We start from the raw sequence: 21,292 nt of genomic DNA on the forward strand, positions 1-21,292 counted from the left end.
TAAACAGAGGCAGGCACGCCACCTGAGGTTACCTCGCTGCACCCTGTACACAGGGGGCTCATTCACAGCTGACGAGTTTGCCCATCCCTGTGAAAATGTCAGCCCCTGTGTGCTGGGTGAGACTTTGCTTTAGGACCATTGTTGTCATGTTGACCATTGTTGTCCCTGAGGGCCACGGGACGTGTGTGTGTGTGTCAAGGGATAGGGAGCAGGTGTCCACTTTGCTGTGCCCTGGCTCGGGGAGAGGACCACAGAGAGGCATGGAATTCCACTCCCCAGATGCCAGAGGCAGGTTTTCGAGTCATGGGACTGTTTCCAAATCTCCTAAGCTCTTACGGCTACACTGTGTCTCTCTGTTGAACACACGATCACCACTTCTCGGTGCTCGGACTCCCATGTTATTTGCTCAGTGGAGTCTGTGTGTATAGGCCCTGAGCCACCCACCGGCATGACTTGCTTGGGGGGGGGGGCTCTGGTGGGCCTCGAGCTGTCGTGAGGCTGCCCACCCTGTTGCGTGTGTGAGCTCGAGGCAGCGACCCTGGGGTGTGTGTGTGTGTGTGTGTGTGTGAGAGAGAGAGAGAGACAGAGAGATAGAGCGAGCTCCAAGCAGCGCCAGGTTCAGCTCTGCTGCTGACTCTCCGTGTGGCCACATGGAGTCGGCTCTCATCTGTGCCATCTCCCTGCAGGTCGTCCACCCGGCCGGAGGTGGCCAGCATCGAGCCGCTGGGCCTAGGTGAACAGCAGTGCTCCCAGAAGGCCGTGGTGCAGGCCCGCCTGTCCCAACCCACCCGCCTGACCAGCATCATCTTTGCCGAGGACGTCAGTAAGAGCTCCAGGGACTGGGGTGCCCCGGGGTTGGGGAGAGGGGTGCACCTGCTCAGTCCACTCAGTGGCCGTACTGTCACTGGGTTAGTGGATGCTGGTTGCTCCTAGAGGCCGGCACTGAGCGGGCAGCACCCAGGCCAGTCTCCGGTGGCCTGTAGCTGTCCCTGTTCTTGCTCATGGCCTCTGGCCTTCTCTTTCCAAACTACTGTTTGCACTTAAGTAACTCTGAACCGGGTGTCAAGTTAAGTGTAAAACATACATAATCCAAAAACATCCTTCTTTTGATTTCCCCAAATTTAATGTTTTGGGTTGTAGAGTACCTAGAAGACAGTCGAGGTAGGTTTCTATCGTGCAAGTTTTCCATACCTAACATGATGCCGTTCAGTTTTCCACCCTATTATAAAATCCTTGGAAATGGCTGTCTACATATTACTAACACCAGCACGCTCCTCGCGTCGGACATTGAGGTTGAGTTCTGATGCCCGCCTTTAGCGCTCTGCGCCACCATTTCCGTGTGGGATTCCCTGAGGTCATTTCCTGAAGACAGAGTCCTGGACAGGCTGGGTCACGGCCCAGGAGCATTTTCACGGCTCTGGATAACATGGGCTGCATTGTTTCCAGCAGAATACCCAGTTACCACTTTGACCAACAATGCACACATGTTTTTTATACGGTGTCTAGAGCATGACGCTCCGAGTGGTTTGGTAGCTGCTGTTGGCCTTAAGGAGCCCTCGTGGCACAGTGGCTCCTGCATTGGGCTGCTCACAGCAAGGCCAGCAGTTCAAAACCACTCACCACTCCACGGCAGAAAGACGAGGCTTTCCACGCCCATGAAGGTTTGCCGTCTTTGAAGCCCACCGAGGCAGCTCTACTGTGTTTTACGGGCCCGCTCTGAGTTGGAGTGTGCTCGGTGTCTGAGGTGTTGCCTGGGGTCCCTGTAGAAGACTGGGACGTGCTTAGGGAGCGAGTGGAGAGTCTTCCTTCGGGAGCGAGTGGAGAGTCTGTGGGGACACACACCCCCTTTCTTCCTGGGTAAGCTTGGTAGTCTGTGCGGGCGCCAGCACCGTTTCCTCATTTCAGTGTTGGCGGGACGCGGCCTCTCTTCTTTTGGATACTGTCGCCCTGGCTTTTAGCTGATTGGTTCCACCCTGAGCAAAGTGGAACTTTGCGGAAGCAGATTTTTGCCCACCGTTTTAATTACTAGCTGTCAGTCGGGGAGAGGCACGGAGTGTGCCCAGAAAAAGCCCGGAATGAGTGAATGAGCACTGAACTGGCGTTCTGCTTAAGCCCTGTTTCGGGGTTGCTCTGTGGGTGGTCCAGTATGATAAGAGCACCTGGAGGTGGGGGGGTGCTCCTTGTTGCTGACACCTCTTTCCCGTCGTCCCCCCCTCCCCAGCCACAGGGCAGGTCCTGCGCTGCGACGCTATCGTCGACCTCATCCATGGCATCCGGGTCGTCTCCACCACCCGGGAGCTCTACCTCGAAGACTCCCCGCTGGAGCTGAAGATCCAGGCTCTGGACTCAGAAGGTGAGGCCGCTCCCGCACTGCCTGCTGCCCGTGACCCTTCTGCAGCCTCCGCCCACCCCTCCTGCTGTGGTCTGCCCTCCTGCTCCCTCCAGGGCTGACACTGCTGCCTTCTTCCGGGCTGCGCCCCCTCTTCTCCTTTCAGTGCCTGGCCTTCAGCCACCCCCTTTCCGCAGCTTGTCTTAAGGTCTCAGCACCTTCCCCTCTCTCAGCCCTTGGATGTCTAGAGCTCACTGTGGTAGTGACGTCATCTCCTGTCAACTTGGGCTACTAAGAGGGAAGGGGTGGAGTTTAGCCTATCAATCCAGGCGCAGCTGATGGCCTCACTCTGAAGCGGTGGATAAAGAGCTCGTTGGAGGCTGGGCCTGCGCTCTGGCTGCTTCCCCTTCCTGTTGAGGAGCCGCACTCAGAGGAGCCAGCGCTGATGTGCTTCCAGTACACTGCACCCACAACACCCCCCGCCTGTGGTCTTCCTGCATGCTGCATCAGGGCTTGTGTTGCATGGTTCTGAAGCGCATGGATGGACTACTGTCGGACATAAGGGCCAATGTCGGATTTACGGACTTGATCTGGACTGGTACGGAATGTGTTCTCATTATACAATTGCTCTTTGATATAAAGCAGAGCCTGGTTGCCAGAGCCTGGTATGATCATATTCCCATGGCCCCAGGAAGGCGGATTTGGTGTTGAGCAGGGAGAGGTGCCACCTCCCCAAACAAAAAGCCCCAGACTCACTGCCATCTTGTCGATGCTGACGCCTAGCGACCCATTCACACAGGGTGACTGTAGGTTTCCAAGGCTAACTCATTGCGGGAGCCGGCAGCCCCATCTTCCTCCCACGGAGCGGCTGATGGTTTCAAACTGCTCACCTTACAGATCGCAGCCCGGTGCATAACCACTGTGCCGCCAGGGCTCCACCTCCACCTCCCGGGGGACCCCTGTGGCCAGTCCTCCCACTCGGTGGCCTCTGTTTGCTGTGGCCACCTGCACACAGCAGTTAATGCCTCGTGGCAGGACAAGCCTAGGGAACCCACATGCTCGGCTGCCGCTGGCCAGTGACAGGAAGCTGGGAGGGGATCGCTGAAAATGACCAATGGGGCTGCTTTCCTCCGACACTTTGTGGCTCGTTGGGCTTCTGTGTTAGTCTGGGTGGACTGGAGAAGCAAATCTAGGGACACGCATCTGCGTTTTTAGAGGGAGCTTTATATCCAAGAGCAATCGTATATTAAAACATGCCAGCCCAGTTCAGATCAAGTCCATAAGTCCGATATTGCCTCATATGTCCGATACCAGTCTATAAATTCCTATTCAGACTTGCGCAGCACATGCGATGACCCAATGCAGGACCATCACAGGTCGGTGATGGGTGGAAAGTTCTGTGGGTCCAGTGGTGGTGGAAGCATCTCAGCACTGGCGTGGGTCTGCACATGGCTCCTCCAGCTCCAGGGCTCTGGCTGCATTAGTGTAGCTCCTTGTGGCTTGTCAAGAGTAATGTCTAGCAGAGAGAGAGAGAATGTGTCCCGCCTCCATGGAGGAAGATAGGAGTTCCCAGAATCCTCAGGAGAAGGGCACACCCACACAGAAGCCTCATTGGCTATGACGTGATTGACAGGCTAGATTCCACCCCTTCGCTTAAGATGACAGGAGATGATGTAACCGCCACAGTTCCCTTCTCACCCACAGTGACGTGGCTGGGTACTTCTGAGCTGCTGGCTCAGGGCAATGTTCTAAACGCCTTTACTTCACGACCGCAGTGGGTGCTTCTGTCCTGGTGACAGGCTGTTTTGACTGTAGACTGACCGCTAGGGAAAGGAGGCAAGGGGGGCTCTGTCGGTTATGCTTTATGTTGAGCAAAGTACAACTCTGTCCCGTGATAGGTCTTCCCAAACATCAGATTCAGGTCAGGCTTCACCTTGCCTTCGAAAACCTTCCCTGGCTACCCCGGCTCTCACTTTTTGATTTTCTAGCTCAAGCCTGGTGCTGTTGAACATTTTAGGGTTGTTTTTGCCTGGGAGAAGAGACCTGTCCTACCCTCTGTAGGCTGTTTAGCAACATCCCTGCCCTTGGCCCATAGATGTCAGCAGACCCTCCCAGATCACGACAGTTAAAACATCTCCAGACAGTGGTAAATGTGCCAGGGGATTGTTTTAGATCATAAACCAAACCCTTCCTTCCTTCATGTAGCCATTCATCAGATAAACTCAGCGGCTTCCGTAAACGGCTTTTCAAACACCGTATTGTAAATTGGGGGGGGGGGTGAGGTGTACAGAGCAGACTGTCAGCTTTGTGTTCAGTAACTCATGCACTTTGCTTCCTGTCATTCCTCGCCCTTAACCCTCCCTATGTCTCCTGCTTTGAGTCTCTTCCTCACCCTTCCGAACTTTGTTCTGGGGTCAAGGATGCTGTTTTGGTCTCCAGGATCGATTATTCTATGCTGGGCGCAGCTCAGGAGGGCTCTTGTCCCCCTCCTTCGACCTGTCTGCTGTTTGGCTGACCGTGCAGCCATAGAGCGAGTTCATTTCCAGACCTACAGGGTGATGAGGAACCATAGTCTTGGGGAGGGGGGCGGGGTTCCATCAGTCTCCTTCCAAGCCTGTCCTTTCATGATTTTGAGGTTTCCACATTTTCTGCCTCCTTATCAAAAACCTTCTACCATGATCCTTTCCTGGAGCAGTAGGTAGTGTAGCCAGGCACCACTTCCTTCTCACAGTCCTGGTGGTCTGTGGGACCCCTGACTCAGTGGCTCCGCCAGTCTTCTGTTTTCATCCCTCTTGGCTCTGGATGGTGAGAGGCCAACAGTTGCCCCTTACAGGGTTGCTCGTGAGCTGTGAAGGACCCACTTCTCACCAAAGTAGGATGTTGGGCATTACCCAGGTATGTTAGGTTATGCCAGGGGACCATGGGGGTCCCCAAGACTGTGGTCCTGATCTCCCCCCACCCCCAGGCCCAGTGACTCATTTCCTCAAGATGTTTGATCATGGCTGAGAAGTAGCCTCCCCTCCTGGATGCTCCACCATGCTCAAGGATGTACTTGCAGCAAAGGGGGGGAGCTGCACGTGTATACATGTTCTCTGTCAAGCCTGCATGTGTTCCTGGGTTTACCCCTCCTCCCTTTCACTCTGCCCAGCCCATCGGCAACACTGATGAACTCTCCAAATCCAGAACCAAACTCACTGGCATCGGGTCGGTTCTGACCCGTACTGACCCTGTAGGACAGCGAGAACTGCCCACGTGGGTTTCCGAGACTGTCTGTCTTCATGGCCATAGAAAGCCTCATCTTCTCTGCAGAGCAACTGGTTCTGCACCGCTGCCCTTGCTGTGAGATGCCCAGTACATCACCCCCAACCCCCACCCCCAACCCCTCAGAGCCTTGCCTACTCTGGAGGCTTCCTGTCCTACCTACATCGTGTGGTCTTAGGTCCTGGCTTCTGCCCAGTGGGCCTTTCTCTCCCTGGCCTCTGCCTCCGGAAGCTCCATCTTCTCTGGCTCCTCTCCAAGGATGCCCCTGACTGCCCTGGGGATGCTTTTCTTTCCCTCTTTCCCGGCCATCTCCCGGGCTATGGGGCCATTTCTGTTTTGTACTGCGAAGCTCATTGCTTAGAGAGCATGACAGGCACCTTTTTGTCCTTCCGGACTCTGCTGTGTCTTACACTTGACCCCTGGGTGCTGCGGGAACCCAGCAAAAGGTGGTTAAGTTGGAATGCTGGGCTTTTCCTTGGCACCTCTTGGACCAGGCAAGGGCAAGGCAAATCCTCAGCAGATGGGTTTTCTCGGTTCCTGTTCCGGGTTCGTATCCACTATCAGCAATCAGGCTCCAGGTTGGGTCAAGGGTTCTCTCTGCTGCACAGAGCGGGCACTGGTAACTTCTTCATCAACAGAAGCGGCAGCAAGGCCATCCTACGCCTTGCGCTGTGCCCAATCCTGCCAGCTGGACTAGGGTCTGTCTGACGGAAGGTCTTACACTGAGTGGCATCTTTTCCTCCTCTTCCCGGGGTGCCGGACGTGGGGCGGGTCACAGTGCACAGGGCACACAGTGGCCTCCTGTGGTCCGGCCCCAGGGCCGGCCTCTCATAGGCCCGCATGCTCAGAAGGGCTCATGCTTCATTTACTGCTCTGCCACGGCCACATGAGGATTTGAAACTATTGTATTGGAAGTCGTGCTCTGCCGGCGGGTCTGATGGGAGATTGGCGCATGGGCTGGGGGGCCACATCCTTGGCCACTCTCCCTGCCTCTCCTGAAAAATCTTGCTTTATAACAAAGTATCACAAAACCAGCAGAGACCTATTCTCACACAGCTCTGGAGGTCAGGAGTCTGAAGCCAAGGTACAGGCAGACCAGGCTCTCTCGAGTGGCTCATAGAGGAGGGCCCTTCCCTGCCGGCATTCCCGGGCGTTCCTTGGCTTGTAGCTGTATCACTTTCATCCCTGCCTCCATCAGTGCATGGCTGTGTCTCCGACTCTTACAAGGACATCGGTCCTTGAATCTGGGGCTAACCCTCCTCTGCTAGGACATCAGGTGGCTCAGATGGTCACGTGAGGCCACTTCATGAGGCTTGGGGTGGATATGGATTTGGGGACACTATTCAGACCATTACTGACGGATTCGTTGCCACTCATTCCCTGTCTCCTGATGCCACCGGTCCTACCTGGCCTCTCCCTCCCACCTCTGCCTCCATACGATTGCCATTATCCACCCCTGGTGGGGGTCTTAGGGTGGATGGCAGGGTGGACATGTGTGCCCCAGGATCTGTTGATTGGGATGGGTGGTAGCACCAGGACTTGTCTGGTGGGCATCCTGCCAGAAGCTGTATCTTGGCTACGGCGGCACAGAGATTAGGGGTTATCTGTCTGTTATGGATTGTAGAAGGGAAAGGGCCTGACCCAGCTTCCCCAGTGCTTACCCCAGTGGCTTGTGGGAGGGTCACTCAGTACGGGGCAGCCTTCAGGCCCACGTCTACCTACCGCAGGGCCGGGTTCCCAAGTGCCCTTGCTGGTGTCCACCTAGCTGAGTCTCCCTGCACTCAAGGAGCGCTCCCTGGACCCCAGGCTTGTCTTGACCTCTTCTGATTTTCCTACGTTTGGCTTTGTGGGCACTGGGTCCTTCAAATTAGGTATCCAGTTTCAATGCAAGCCCACCATGTTCAAGTGCAGAGGAGCAAATGGCTAGATCCTGGCTCCACCTTCAGGTCACATGGACACGAGCAAGTGGCCTCATCCCTTCCAGCCTCAGTTTCCCTTTCCTGCAATGGAGATCAGACACCCACTTGGCCTGTGTATCTTTGTCCTTCCCTCTGTCCATAGGGAACACGTTCAGCACCCTGGCTGGGCTGGTCTTTGACTGGACGATCGTGAAGGATGCCGAAACAGATGGATTCTCAGACTCACACAACTCCCTGCGGTAAGCAGTGGCCTTTGCTTTGCCCGACTACCTCAGAAAGAAAGGGGGGCACCTCTTGACACCCCCATGGGCCCAGGAGCCCTCTTTGTTCACCAAGAGGCCAGGACGTTCCCAGTACATCCTTGTGCTGGTTACGGAGGAGGGTCTCACCTCATCCAATGCCCTGGTTGTAGTCTTTGGGAAAGAGGGCACTTGGTCCCCCAGGGCTGTCCAAAGTAACTGATAGGTTTCCCTAAGATGTAAGGGATGTGTGTGGTCCCCAAGGACCACATATGTTACAGAGAAACACATCACCTAAGGGGGTACTGGAACAGCAGCAGGCCCAGGTGGAGGGGGCTGACCTCCCCAGTCCCGGGGAAGACAAACACACTCGTATGAAATGGATGAAGTACGTAGCATGCATGCACATGCGCGTGCGCACACGCGCGCACACACACACACACGGTATTCTTATGTTTGTTGTAAAAATATGAATGACACGACCTTGGCAATTCACCACTCTCAGGTGTCCACTCGGAGTAGTCCCATCGGTTGTGCTGTGCAGCAGCGCCGGGATCCATTGCCAGACGTTCCCTCTCCGCCACAGAACTCCCCTGTCCATTATGGACCTGCGGCCCGTTCCTCAGCGATCCCTGGCTAGTTTTGTCATTTCATCACCAATAATCAGAAGCCAATAACCGGCGGCACTGTGGGGTAGGCATACTTGGACCGCTGACTGCACAGTGGCAGCCGCTCGCGTAAAGATACAGGGTAGCTGCGAGTCAGCAGGCACTCGATCGCAGTGGGTTTGGCTTGTCCTCCATAATAACGCCACAGAATCAGACTGCAAAGGAATGCTCGATTACGTCCCAGCTTGTCAGCGAGGGGTGAGTGAGGTTCTGCGATGAAGCTTGGTTGCTCCTCATTTTTGTGACTTGAGTTAGACACTAGCGAAATAGCAGGCTCTGGGACCTCATTTCTTCCTTCACGGCTTTTTAACTTTTCTCGTGGCTGTGACGAGATAAGCGTAGGCAAAGCGCAGCCGTTTCTTTCCGTGTCCACTTCCCCGACAGTCGTGACAGCGCCCTGTCTGCCGCCATTGTCTTTCCAGTTGCGTCCCAACACCATAGACAGAACCCAGTGCCCCGTCAGCAGTAGCTCCCCGTGATGGAGGGTCGGAGAGGGACAGTTGCCAGCCCGCACCTAGAAGCTCACCTCTGATGCAGTAGAAAGTGTGAGCTTGTTCACTGCCAATTAGCCAGTAAGCATGAGTAGGCGTGTGCTTACTTTGCTTGCTGGGCTGCGTGACGTCACTTAGCCACCTGCACTTCAGTTCCTGCTCTGTCACTGGAGGTCGTCATGGCACCCCTTCAACGGCAGCTCTGCAGGTTCCAGAAGGTTCCACATTCAGAACTGTGTTCTGGGCGGGGCACACACCGAGCCCAGAGATAGCCGCTCCTCGGCCTCTTCTCTGCAGGCAGACCTGTCCCCAGCCTTGCTGGGTCTCCTGGTTGGTACGCAGTGGAATGGTTATCGGAATCTGAGATGTGTAGGCCAGTTGAAACCAGATCACCCTAGATTTTTATTAAGTCCAGCATGCAACACCTAGTAAAACAGGACAGGGAAATAAATCATGGTGCAGCCCAGTACCCCGCGGATCTTGGGGAGCATGCAATTGTCATGGACAGAATTGCACACCCCCACCACACCCTCCGCCAGTTTATGTCAACTTGGCTGAGCTGTGATTCTCAGAGGTTGTCATTTGGTGATCGTGTAATGGGCAGTGATGTGGTCATCCCCCATGACGTGATCGACCAATCAGGTGGAAGGTATTAGATGAGACGCAGCACCCTTATGAAGGCCACAGTCTGATCTGATCCTAGAGGAGTGTCCTTGGCTGTGGCCTGCGTCACCTTTGATCTTACAAGGAAGAAGAACTGGGCGCAGAGGGAGAGCTGCCACTTGGGGTCCTTGCACTGAGAACCTCCTAGAGCACAGTTCCTCATGTGGTGCTGACCCTTTTTATACAGTTCCTCATGTGCTGGAGACCCCCCCCCCCCCCAACCAACCAACCATAAATTTATTTTCGTTGCTACTTCATTGCTACTGGTATGAATTGTAACGTAATATCTGATATGCAGGATGTATTTTCATTGTTACAAATTGAACATAACTAAAGCATAGTGTTTAATCACAAAACAGTATGTAATTATATACTGTGGAATGTTTATGTATTTTCCAATGGTCTTAGGTGACCCCTGTGAAAGGGTTGTTCAACCCCCAAAGGGGTCTCGACCCACAGGTTGAGAACCACTGTCCTGGAGCCAAGGGCAGGCGGATGCTCAGACACATGGAGATCTTCAAGGAATTCCAGGCCTACCAATCATGATTTTAAACCTGCAGATAATGAAAGGAGACAAGGACCTTCTCCAGTAGCCGACAAAGCAAGCCTTCCCCTAGGTCTGGCTCCCTGAGTTCGGACTTCTAGTCCCTGGAACTGGGGGAGAGGAGTGTCTGTCTGTCTGTGTGCTCAAGCCACCCGCTTTGCAGCATGGAAGACAGCAAGTGCGTCCGTCCAGCAGGTTCTTGGTCAGGCGACATGCTGGGCTTATTTGGAAAGCATCGGCACCAGGGACAGACTGTCAAAAAGGTCCCTCAGGCCAGCCCTGCTCTCCAGCCTATCCTCTGGGGGAGAGGCCACATGGTCTGCTTTCTCTCACAGGACAGTATGAAGCGGTGTGACGGCTCTCATCCCTAGAGCAGGAGCCGGGCCAGCGGGGACACTGACACGTGCCCCTGGGCCCCACTGGGTTCATCTGTGAAACAGGCATGTGGCCTACCAAGTGGCCCTCGGATTTCAGCACTTGTCAGAAGCATTCGATACCACGTGGAACCCCAGCTTCGGGACGGGGCTGGGGCTCTGGAGTGTGTACCTTTGCCAGGCTATCGGCAGCTGTGTTGTGGGGAGCCTGAGGGAGGCATTTCTGAGCCTCGCCGGCGAGGGCCACTCCTTGGCTTCTGAGTCTGGCAAACGGTGGAAGGGATGTGTAGGAAAGTGGTGGAGAGTCTCTGACCGCACACATCAGGCCTGCTGGACAATCTCTGACTGTCTCTTTTACAGAATCCTCACTTTCTTGGAATCGACATACATTCCCCCCTCCTATATCTCAGAGATGGAGAAGGTGGCCAAGCAAGGGGACACCATCCTGGTGTCCGGCATGAAGACGGGGAGTTCTAAACTGAAGGCACGCATTCATGAGGGGGTCTACAAGGTAAGGCTAGGTGCGGGGTGGTGCATCCAGGAAGGCCAGTGAGGTGGGCCGACTGCTCCTGCTCACACCTGCGGACACACTGAAAGTGCAAGTGGGATTCTGTCCAGATTTCACTGCTCATGAAGCGGCACCTTGGGGCACGGTGCCATGTTCTGTTTTGGCTGGTCAGTCCTTTGGGCCCTGCTGACAGAGAGAGGGTCGAGCACTAGAGCCCACCGCCCCCAGATTCACAGTGTTTGCTCCTTTCTCAGTGGGGAGGCAGGTGCGATAAAACAGCCCTGAAGAGAGGATCTCTGTAACTGGTTCCTCTGATACAAGGGTCTTTGCCCGGGAAAAGGAACGTGCCTGAGTCTATGGGGCTCTGAAATTCTCGGAGATTCCTGGGTGTCCTCCAGCTGTCTGCTTCCCACTGTGTGGCCCGGGACTGGCTGTTCAATGACCCCCGTGTGTAGAAAGCTAGTGCCCGTCCCACGTATCCCACATTGCCCTGGACCAACAGAGCCTGCTCTATGGTCAGCGTCCATCCAGGACCCTGGTGTCCTCCCTGTTCTTGAGGGCAGATGCTTGGCCAGGCCTCCTTCTGAACTGAAAGCCTGAGACCTTTTTGTCTGCAGAGTTCCTGGAGCTGGGGGGTGGGGGAGGCGGTTGTAATGCTGCCTGCATCTGCTGTTTACCTGGATGCACGGTCACAAAGGAAGGGGAGCGTGGGCATGGCCACAGACCCAGCTCCCCACAGTCAGGGCTTGCGTGTTGATGTTCTGGGTGCTGCCTGCTGTCAGCAGCAGAGCCTCCCTGCCCTGGGAGGTGCAAGTGGTTAGGTTCTCCCAACTACCTGGAAGGTGGGCAGTTTGAACCCACCCAGAGTTCCTCTGGAAGAAAGGCCTAGCAGCCAGGACCACTGCTATTGGAAGCCACCACGGAGCGCAGTTTGTCTTAGCACCCATGGTGCCCTGTCCCCGAGAGTTGGAATAGACTCACTGGATGCTGGTTTCGTTTTGAGTTTCCACGTGCGCGGGCTTGGACGCACGTGCCGCCAACAGCCAAGTTGGTGCACTCTCGTTTAGCTTTGTCTTATCGGCCCAGCCGTATTTATCACTGCACGAGCGTTTTCTCATGGGCACCGTTCAAAGGGCTCTACTGACACTGCGGACGGGTCAACAGGCACCGGTAACGCTGCCGTGTACTTTATAAGTATGTGCAAACCTGGCCAAAGAGGTCTTTGCCTTGGTACGGGCAAAAAATAGTTCGGTGGCCTTTTGTCCACTCAGACTTACAGACAAGGAGAGGCCTCCCTTAGAATCAGATATCCCAGAGGGGTCCATAGATTGGATGCCCAGTAGTCTTTTTCCTACTTCCAAAGTTTAACTGATGAGGATCATGCATGGGTAGGGATGTGAGGTAGACAGACAAGACCAGGGACACACACTTCCATGGCCACTGGGGTTTACCTGGGGACCCTCCAAGCCCCTGGCCTGTGGGGCCTTTGCAGGGGGGGAATCTGAGCTCCCGGTAGCCCCAGATCAACCTCTGCTAGCTCCTCTCGTCTTGACTTATATTTGCTGTTATTTTAAACTGAGCCCGACATGTGGTAAATTGACCTCCTCAGAACTCATGCTGGCTGTGCACGGTCCCCCGGGGGGTTCTGGGGTCGGAAGGTGTGAAGTTTGATTCTCAATGTGTCTTTTCTGTTCCTTTTTTTAACCCCCTCCATTGATCTATCCTTACCGTATCACACAAGTCACTGACCCGGTCATCCCAAGAAGGATGTTGTCGTGCTTAGCTCTCCTGTCCCCGAACAGCATGCTGAAGGGTTTTATACGCTCTTCTCTTCTCTTGCCCCCGATGCCTTCTCTGCCCACTTTGCCATGCCAAGGATGTCCGCCCCGCAGAAGTCAGGCTGTTGATTTTGGAGAACATTCTTCTGAACCCAGCCTATGATGTCTACCTGTTGGCGGGGACCTCCATTCGCTACAAGGTGCAGAAAATCAGGCAAGGAAAGATCACAGGTATGTGAACCACCGTCGGTGATTCGGCACAGGGTGCCCCGGTGGCAGGCGCGGTCAGTGACGTGTTGGACTACTGGCTGGAAGCTCGGCTTTCGGAGCCCCGCAGCTGGGGAGGAGGGCGGGGAGTCGTTCTCCAGGGCCGATCTTGTCATCCTGACGAGGGTTCTCGCCCTGGGGCCGTCAGCCACGTTCACGCCGATGTCACGTCAGAGAGACAACACAACGAGAAGGCTATTTGGAGATGGCCCTGCTGGGGAGGCCTGTCTGCAATCAGATGACATGGGAACTCCCACCCTGGGGGGGGGGTCCCCTGTTTTCAGCATACTCCCAGGATGCTAATAAACAAGCCGATGGAACAGTAGTTCCTCGAGCCTCGGAACCGTCTCCGGACGTCTCTGTTGACGGCACCAGAGAGCAGGAATGAACTTTTGGGCTCCTGACCACCAGGTGAGGCAGATTAGCAGGATTCTTTTTTTTTTTAATTTTTATCCGCACATCTAGCATGTTTGCCTCTGTACCATACAGAGAGTTATAAACATTCCAAAGAGACCAAGCCAGGAGCCAGGGAGGATGGGGCACATGCCAGGCTGACTCTTGTAAGTCAGTTATGCTATGCACGGCGGTGCTCTGCTAGGCGGGTCCACTCTCTCCCATGGAAGCCCCGGGGTGGGGTAGGGGGGAAACATGAGATCATGGGCCTGGAGTTGTTCTGGATGTTCTGAAGAACCACAGACGTGAAATATTTTAGTCGGAGTGTCTTCTTCACATGCCACCAACCCTCCAAAGAATGATCGGATTTTATTTGTTTCTACCTTTTTGTAACCTTTCTACTGTGAGAGAGGTGAAGGCTCAGTGTTTCATGAATTGTGATTCACGCCCCACAGTGGAAGATGACATATCCCACTTCCTCCTGTTTCCCCTGCCAATTCCTCCTTCGGTGACCCTTCTTGCCTTTTGTACGAGGTCCTCAGGCAAATGCTGCCTCTTGAACCTCAAATGCTTGATTGCGCTAAGGAGTGACTGGGACAGATTGCTCTGTGGGCTGGCTGAAAGTCCACTGAGTGGGTGAGTTCTATTCCCGGTCTGGCTGGCTCCTCCGTCTCAGAAAGTGTGCCGACCCCTGGGTCTCAGGAGCACACTTTGAGAATCCGTTGCTGTGGGGCCAGTTGCTGGGAACCTGATTCTGGGGCCTTCGGACAAAGGCTTTGTCATGGCGCCTTCGGTGCCAGACCCTGAATCGGGCCCCAGAGAGAGGCAGGTGAGCAGTGGGGACATTGCCTGGGGCCCTCTGGCTCCACTCTCCTTTCTGTCACCGGAGTGGCCGCCGTGGCCACTTCCATCAGTGGAGACAGTGCATCCACATCAGGAGAGTCTAAAGCCTCAGCCGAGGCAGTCCCAGTGTGGGTGGGTTTGACGGCGCACCGCCTTGGGAGCGGCGGCAGGTGTGGGGGCTGTGGAGGGACACTCACAGTACCCCTTGACCGGGCCTTGCTCACCCGGACTCCCCTCTGGTGGGAGCGTGTGAGATCGGGAATGCCATGGCCTCTGCCTCCCAGATGGGTGAAGAGTGTGTAGACATGGTGGCTTATTTAGGATTCCATCATCGTCTCCCTAGGGAGGCGGGTGTCCCGCCTAGTTCAGCTTGGGCAAGCTCCCCACCCCACCCCCAGAATGTCCGCAACATGACAAGAAGCCAGGGAGAGGTTGATGAGTGGCCAGGTTAGCTACAGACACTTCTCTGCTGATTGCAGATCCAGCTCTGGAAACTCGGTGGGAGTCCATTGGCCAGAACCTTTGAAAAGTCCTTAGATGCTAGACATAAAGGCCCCCACACCCTGATACAGAAGCAGAGAGCGCACTTCCTTCTGGGGAAGGGCCCTGCAGTGCGGGCCAGAAGCTGGTCTAGTGTTCATATTCCCTAAGCAGTGGGCATTGGTAGGTAGAGCCTGCAAAATCCTCAGACTCAGAAAATTCACGGAGCGTGGCAATTTTGTCCACAGGCATAGAGAAGGCTGTTTTAAAGCTTTTAAGTGAAGCGGGAAAAAAGTAGGGAAAAAAATTGATCAGCTCTACTGACATGAGGGCCCAGAGATGTGGGGACAGGTATATATCTAACAGAGAAATACTGGCCTGTTAGTAGTCTCCATTGACTAGAGAAACAAATCCAGAGGGACTCAAATCTGCACAGGAAAGAGCTCTGTATCAAAGAGTCATTGTACATTAAGGAAACAGCCCAGCCCAGTCCAGATCAAGTCCAGACGTCCAATACTAACCTGTATGTCCGATATCAGTCTAAATTCTTCTTCAGACTCACACAACCGTGCACTAATGCCGCATGCAGGAGAAAAGATCACAGGCCAGCGGGTGGAAAGTCTTGTGGACCCAGTGGCAGTGGAAGCATCTCCAGCTGGCGTGGGTCTCCACATGACTCCTCCAGCTCGAGGGCCCCGGCTGCCATCAGCTTAGCTCCACGTGGCCCGTCAACAGGAATGTCTCACAGGGAGTGAACATGTGTCCAGCCTCCAATGAGCTATTTATCTCCTTAGCGCCTCCAAATGTGTCATCAAGCTGCGGCCTGATTGACAGGCTAAACCCTACCCCTTCACTCTTAATAGTCTCAAGTTGGCACCAGATCGTGCAACTACCACAGTAGGCTTCTGACGCTTCGTTCTTTCTCTGTCCTCCTCTCCCCTGCCCCTCCCTCTGTGTTTTGGGTGGCCAGAACTCGCGATGCCCTCGGACCAGTATGAGCTGCAGCTACAGAACAGTGTCGTTGGTGATGAGGGAGACCCGGCCCGGCCCGTCGCCGTCCTGGCCCAGGAGACGTCCACCGTCACCGCCTTGCAGCCTGGACAGAGCAGCCTGGTCCTCAGCCACAGGAGTATCCTCTGCCCCGGCCTGCGTACACACACGTGTGTGTCGTGTGTGCAAGACACTTTGCTTCTCTGAAGTCTCCCTGAAAGCCAGGGTGGGGCTAGAGTGAGTGATGTTTCCCTCCCGAGATGTAAAACACAGGAAGACCCGAAATAGCAGCACCCCCATCAAGTGGAATTGCTCACCTCTGCAGATGACTCACTGGGAGGCTCCCCGAGCTGCTGCGGGCCGTGAGGGACAGGCTGTCACTCTGCGCCCCCGGAGATGCCTCACAGCGGGGCGGTTTCCATGCCGGCTGCCGTGGGCGGCTGCCGTTTTAGATGTACCCGGGTGCCCAAGGGGTCTCCAGAGCCCCTGGCAGAAGTTCCCCTGGGCCAGTGGTGGAAGCAGTGTGCCCTTTGGTTCTGAACAGCTGTGCTGCCCCAAGAGCCCAGTGGGCGATGCTCCTGCTTTCGCCCCAGTGGGACCCGGGCTGCGACCCACCCAGGGCTGCGTGTTGTCTGTGTACTCTCCCTTATCTCAGGCCCCAGGTATCCGCATGCAAGGAGCGTCCCGGTTACCCAACAGCACGATTTACGTGGTCGAACCAGGATACCTGGGTGAGTGCTGGCCTCTGGGACCCTCCCCCGCAATTGTTGTTCATTTATGGTGAATATAGTTTAAAACACATAAAAAATTTTAAGGAGAGGAAGCGACAGGCTGACAAAAGGCTTCACCCTAGTCCGAGCGCCATCCCCCTGTAAGGCCAGGGGACCTCGAGCCCCTCCTACCTCGGAGACGACTCACCTGCCCTTGCCCACCCATGTGTGCAGAAGTCAGCAGGATGTGGGGCTGATCCAGATGGTTGGAGGGAGGGCACCCGCAGGACAGAGTGGTGGAGGCCTTTGTCTCCTCCTGGTTCCTCTGGCTTCTGCTGTGCAGGGGGAGGTGGGGCTGGTGGTCAGCTCAGCCTGGTAGGAGCCTGTAAAGGGTGTGGGGAAGAATATTTGCCCGGGAGTGGAAGGGGCAATGTGCAGCAGCATTCAGGGCCGGGACAGCCTATCTGAGCCCTGCACCTTGCCAGGAGAGCAGGCTGAGAAATGCCCAGCCGCACTGCCGACCTGGGTCTCCATGGCAACGTGTCTTCTACGTTGGGACAGTGGAAACCCTAGTGGGGCTTGCTCACTGCTGCTGCTGCTGGAGAGGCAGCTTGGGCGAAGGCAGCTCATCACCTGTGACAGTGCGGTGACAATGGGTAGAGAGGCCCTCGGTGCATGCTTGGTGTTTTCCAGTGTCCTGCGGACCATGTGCTGGGAGCTGAGCTCCCAGGAAAGCAAGGCGTGCTCTTTCTGTAGGGGAAGGAACCCGGCATGGCCAGGCAGCAGCACATGATGAAATAGAGGCCCAGTGTCAGGGCAGTGCTATTGGCGGTTGGTGTTTTCTCAGGGGGAATTTTTTTTCCTCTAGGACTGGGCATGGCTGGCAGAGGAAAGTGTGGTGGTGGTGGTGGTGGTGGTGCGGGAAAGAAAGTTGGTAGTCAGGACCACCCATAGTGTCATGGGCACGGGCACGCAGGCTAGTACAGGGAGAGCCTTGCAGGTGGGCAGAGGGCAGAGCGACCTGGCTGGGTAGGTGTGCATGGGGAGGTCTTCCAGGGCCCACTGAGCACATGGCTTACCTGTGGACAGGCTGCAGTGTGGCCAGCAGTGAGCAGTCTGGAAATGCTCATCAGTGGCCCCTGAGACCCAGGAAAGTTGGTTCAGATTCCGTTCGCCCTACACGGCAGCAGATGGCTTTGACTCTTGGCTGTGGGGGGGCCAAGTGAGAGGTGCGGAGTCCCTGGCCCCCAGCTCTGTGCCCAGGACCATGTGGGCCCATGCTCTCCCCTTATGCCTGGGGGCTCAGGCTTGGCCATGCTCCCGCCTGCAGGTTTTGTGATCCACCCTGGTGACCGCTGGGTGCTGGAGACCGGCCGCCTATATGAGGTCACCGTCGAGGTATTTGACAAGTCCAGCAACAAGGTCTACCTCTCAGATGTGAGTGGCCACGTCGGGTCCTGGGGGTGGCAGTGGTAGGGGTGGGGGTGGGGGCACCTCCTGGAGCTGCAGCCCTGCAGCACTGGGGTCTCTAGGCATGTGGGCAGAGTTTGAGTCCTTTGCATACAGAGGGGCTCCTGGGGTATGGAAAATGGGGTTTAGGGCTTCGGGGCAGGAGGGTGGGTGGGTGAGTCTGCAGGTTGTGACCATGCCAGGCAATGCTTCAATGGAGCCAGAGGGCTCTGCCAGCTGCCAGCACCTTCTTGCTGGGAATCCGTTCTACCTGCTCGTCACAGGCTCAGGGAGCACCTGCTGACACTCCCAGGAGCGTCCTTCCCATAGCTCCGCCCGCGGCGATCCCCGTATGGCTGCAGTAGCCTGCTGTCTGGGAGCTGCAGAAATCCCCAGGGCACCCAAGCATCAAGGTCCCTGCTGGGGTCCTGGATCTTGGGGAGGAGGCGACAAGGGCACATTTAGCTTCTCTGTGGCAGTCGGTGCTTTCCTCCTGTCACTAAGTAGACAGCTGCCGGGTTGATGGGTTAAAGGGGTTTCGATGTCCTTTTGATTTTTGGTGGTATCCCAGTCCCCGGGGACTGGGAAAGTGGGTGGTAAGATGAGCCCCACAGGATCAGGAAGGTAGCTGAGAGGAGCCCACAGTCTGAGGTGGGTGGGGACCCTGCTGGGCCTGGTCTGGCTGCTGCTGGGGCCCCATTGCTTTTGTTTTTGATTTCTGACTTCCACCCGCCTGCCTTGCCTCCCAGAACATCCGGATCGAAACCGTGCTTCCTCCGGAGTTCTTCGAGGTGCTCTCGTCCTCCCAGAACGGATCGTACCATCACATCCGGGCCATAAAGAGGGGCCAGACGACCATCGATGCGACCCTCACCTCCGTGGTGGACCAGGCACGGCGGCCCCCGACCCTCAGCCCACGACGCTGGCCTCCTCTGGGCTGTCTCACTCCCGCCGAGCCCTTACTGAGCTGCCCTCGCTCATGCCTGGAAACCCCGGCCCTCTGTGGGCTCCACTGAGCAGGAGGACCTGGGCATTGTGGGCGCCGAACCCCCTCCCCCTGCCCCCTTTCCAGTAAAAGCCAGGTTGTTCTTCCTGGAAATCGGGGTTAGGAACTCACTTGGGGATCCAGGCCAGAGCATTCAACTCCACCCTAACCAGGTGTCACCTGCATCCCTGTGGCTGCTTGGACTGCTGGGTCCTGGGTCTTTTTCTTTCTTTTTAAGGCCAGTCAAGTTTGGGTTGGAACTATGTATTACTGACTAGAGGTTTGGCTCAGGTTTTCCCATTTTCCAGTTATTTTCGTGGGTATAGAATAGGGCTACTAAGGGATAGGTCAGCCGTTTGAGCCCACTGTCCGCTCCATGGGAGAAAGATACGTAGTTGCTTCGTAAAGGGTAATGGAAACACCCCCGGGGCAGTTCTACTGTGCTCTGAAGGACCACTGTGAGTCTGGATGAACTCAGGGGAAATTGACTGGCCTTGGCGTTGCTGTTAGTGACAGAAATGGTGGAAGTACATGGTCACAAACAGAAACTCAGCCTCGCACATCAAGAGGCTAGAAGCCCAAATTCAAGGCGCCAGCTCCAGGGCAAAGCTTTTGTTATTGGCTCTTGGGGAAGGCTCTAGTTTCAACATCCGCAGGCCTGGCATTTCCTAGAGATCTCCATGTGCCCCCTGGTCTAGGATCTGGCCAGCATAGTGACCCCAGGTTCAAAGATCAGGCTGCACGCCTGGGTCTTCTTTCTTGGTGGTCTTATGACCCACTCATCTTTGCTCCCTGTTTGATCTCTTATATCTTAAAGGAGATTGACTCAAATGACAGCTTCATCCTGTAGATTGTATCTGACCTGACTAACGTAAAACCCACTAATCCTGTCCATAATATCATAGAGGTTAGGATTTACAAGACAAAGCATTGCTACGTCAGGTCACACGATGTGGGGGGATCACAGCGTTGAGAATTCGTGCCCTCGAAAGGAGGACACATATTGTGGGGAGGGTACCCTTCAATATAGGACCTCTACCCTGCATGCACCCTCTCCCCAAACTGTAACAAACATGCCCGATGTGTTGGGGGGAATCTGAACCAGACAGCAGGTTTCTATCCAAGTCTGCCATTCCACCTGGGAGACTTGGGGCACGCTACCATATAGCCCTCTGAGCCCCGCTTTCTCCCATCTGCAGAGTGGGGTCATCACGTTCACCATGCCAGGGGTACGGGGTGCATCCAGTCAGGCACTGTCTGTGTGGGCCTCATCCCAGGTTCATGGAGGGCCGTCCATGGAGACACAGCAGGTCGAGGTGTCTGGGGTCTCCGGCTCCGCCCTCCCACCCTCACTGGGAAGACCACGACCCTGAAGATCCGGCTGCTGTGGTGACCTGGGTGCCTCTCCCCTTTGCAGGATGGAGGGGTCCACATGCTGCAGGTGCCCGTGTGGAATCAGCAGGAGGTGGATGTTCACATCCCCATCACCCTCTTCCCCAGCATCTTGACGTTTCCATGGCAACCAAAGACGGGGGCCTACCAGTACACAATACAGGTAACCATGAGAGGCTTGCCTGGGTGCTTTCTTGGGGGGCGTTAACAAGGGAGCATCGGGCTTTTTTTTCCTGCTCCATTCCTCCTTATCTTACCCTCTGTGGTCAAGAGACTGGATCAGCTAGTCTTTGTGCATCCTCCATCTTCTGAGGTCTCTATGGCAGCAGTGGGTCTGGGTAAACCAGAAGGAGTGAAGAATCAAAGAGCAAAGTCAGTCAAGAAATCCCAGCACGCAGACCTGACTTCCCTGCAGTGGGTTTGAATTGAACGGCAGACCACAGTGTTGGTGGGCCCCCAGCAGCCCCGTCTGCTCCCGTCAAGACCCACAGCCCCGGGGTCTGCACCGGGCTGCCTCAGGTCGGCACGAATTCCTCAGCAGTGAGTTTGGTTCAGGCTGTGCGTGTGCTCTCAGACTTGTTTCTTTAAAGAAGGCTCTTTTCCCAAAGCATTGAAAACACAGGGAGCATTCGGGAATGCAAAGCCATGGTGTGTCCAGCCCCATCCCAGGCCACATACTGTTGGCCTTTGGTATCCACGTTCCATACACCTCAGTTCCGATGGGCAGGAGCCCTGGGCCTAGGCAGCCCCTTGTTCCTGTGGCCTCCCTGGCAGGAACGCCACCGTGGCCTGCTCTTTAGCACATCTTTTGCCCAGCACTGCTGGGTGTCACCTTTCTGCCTGTCCCCCCCCCACACACCCCACCCCATATGGGCTGCCATATCTGAGATACTTTCAGAGAGTTCACGGAAAAAGTCCCGAGGTCTCTCAACTCCATTTTCTGTAGACGTTTTGATACCCCCTCTGCTGAAAGGCAGATGTCTCAGAACAGGCACAGGGCAGGGTGAGT

General features: G+C 55.6%; 1 protein-coding gene across 1 annotated transcript in view; it reads left to right on the forward strand.

Annotated features, from left to right (window-relative positions):
* NUP210 (nucleoporin 210) overlaps positions 1-21,292 on the forward strand; it is an 88,007-nt gene that overhangs the window by 11,814 nt on the left and 54,901 nt on the right. The window contains exons 2-11 of the mRNA XM_075550895.1: positions 687-823; positions 2,222-2,353; positions 7,652-7,748; positions 10,849-10,999; positions 12,873-13,005; positions 15,728-15,886; positions 16,410-16,478; positions 17,788-17,894; positions 18,656-18,796; positions 20,309-20,446. Of these exons, the coding sequence (XP_075407010.1) occupies positions 687-823; positions 2,222-2,353; positions 7,652-7,748; positions 10,849-10,999; positions 12,873-13,005; positions 15,728-15,886; positions 16,410-16,478; positions 17,788-17,894; positions 18,656-18,796; positions 20,309-20,446 (1,264 nt within the window). The remainder of the gene's footprint in view (positions 1-686; positions 824-2,221; positions 2,354-7,651; positions 7,749-10,848; positions 11,000-12,872; positions 13,006-15,727; positions 15,887-16,409; positions 16,479-17,787; positions 17,895-18,655; positions 18,797-20,308; positions 20,447-21,292) is intronic.

This window comes from Tenrec ecaudatus, chromosome 5, assembly GCF_050624435.1.
Source record: "Tenrec ecaudatus isolate mTenEca1 chromosome 5, mTenEca1.hap1, whole genome shotgun sequence".
NCBI classification, from domain to species: Eukaryota; Metazoa; Chordata; class Mammalia; order Afrosoricida; family Tenrecidae; genus Tenrec; species Tenrec ecaudatus.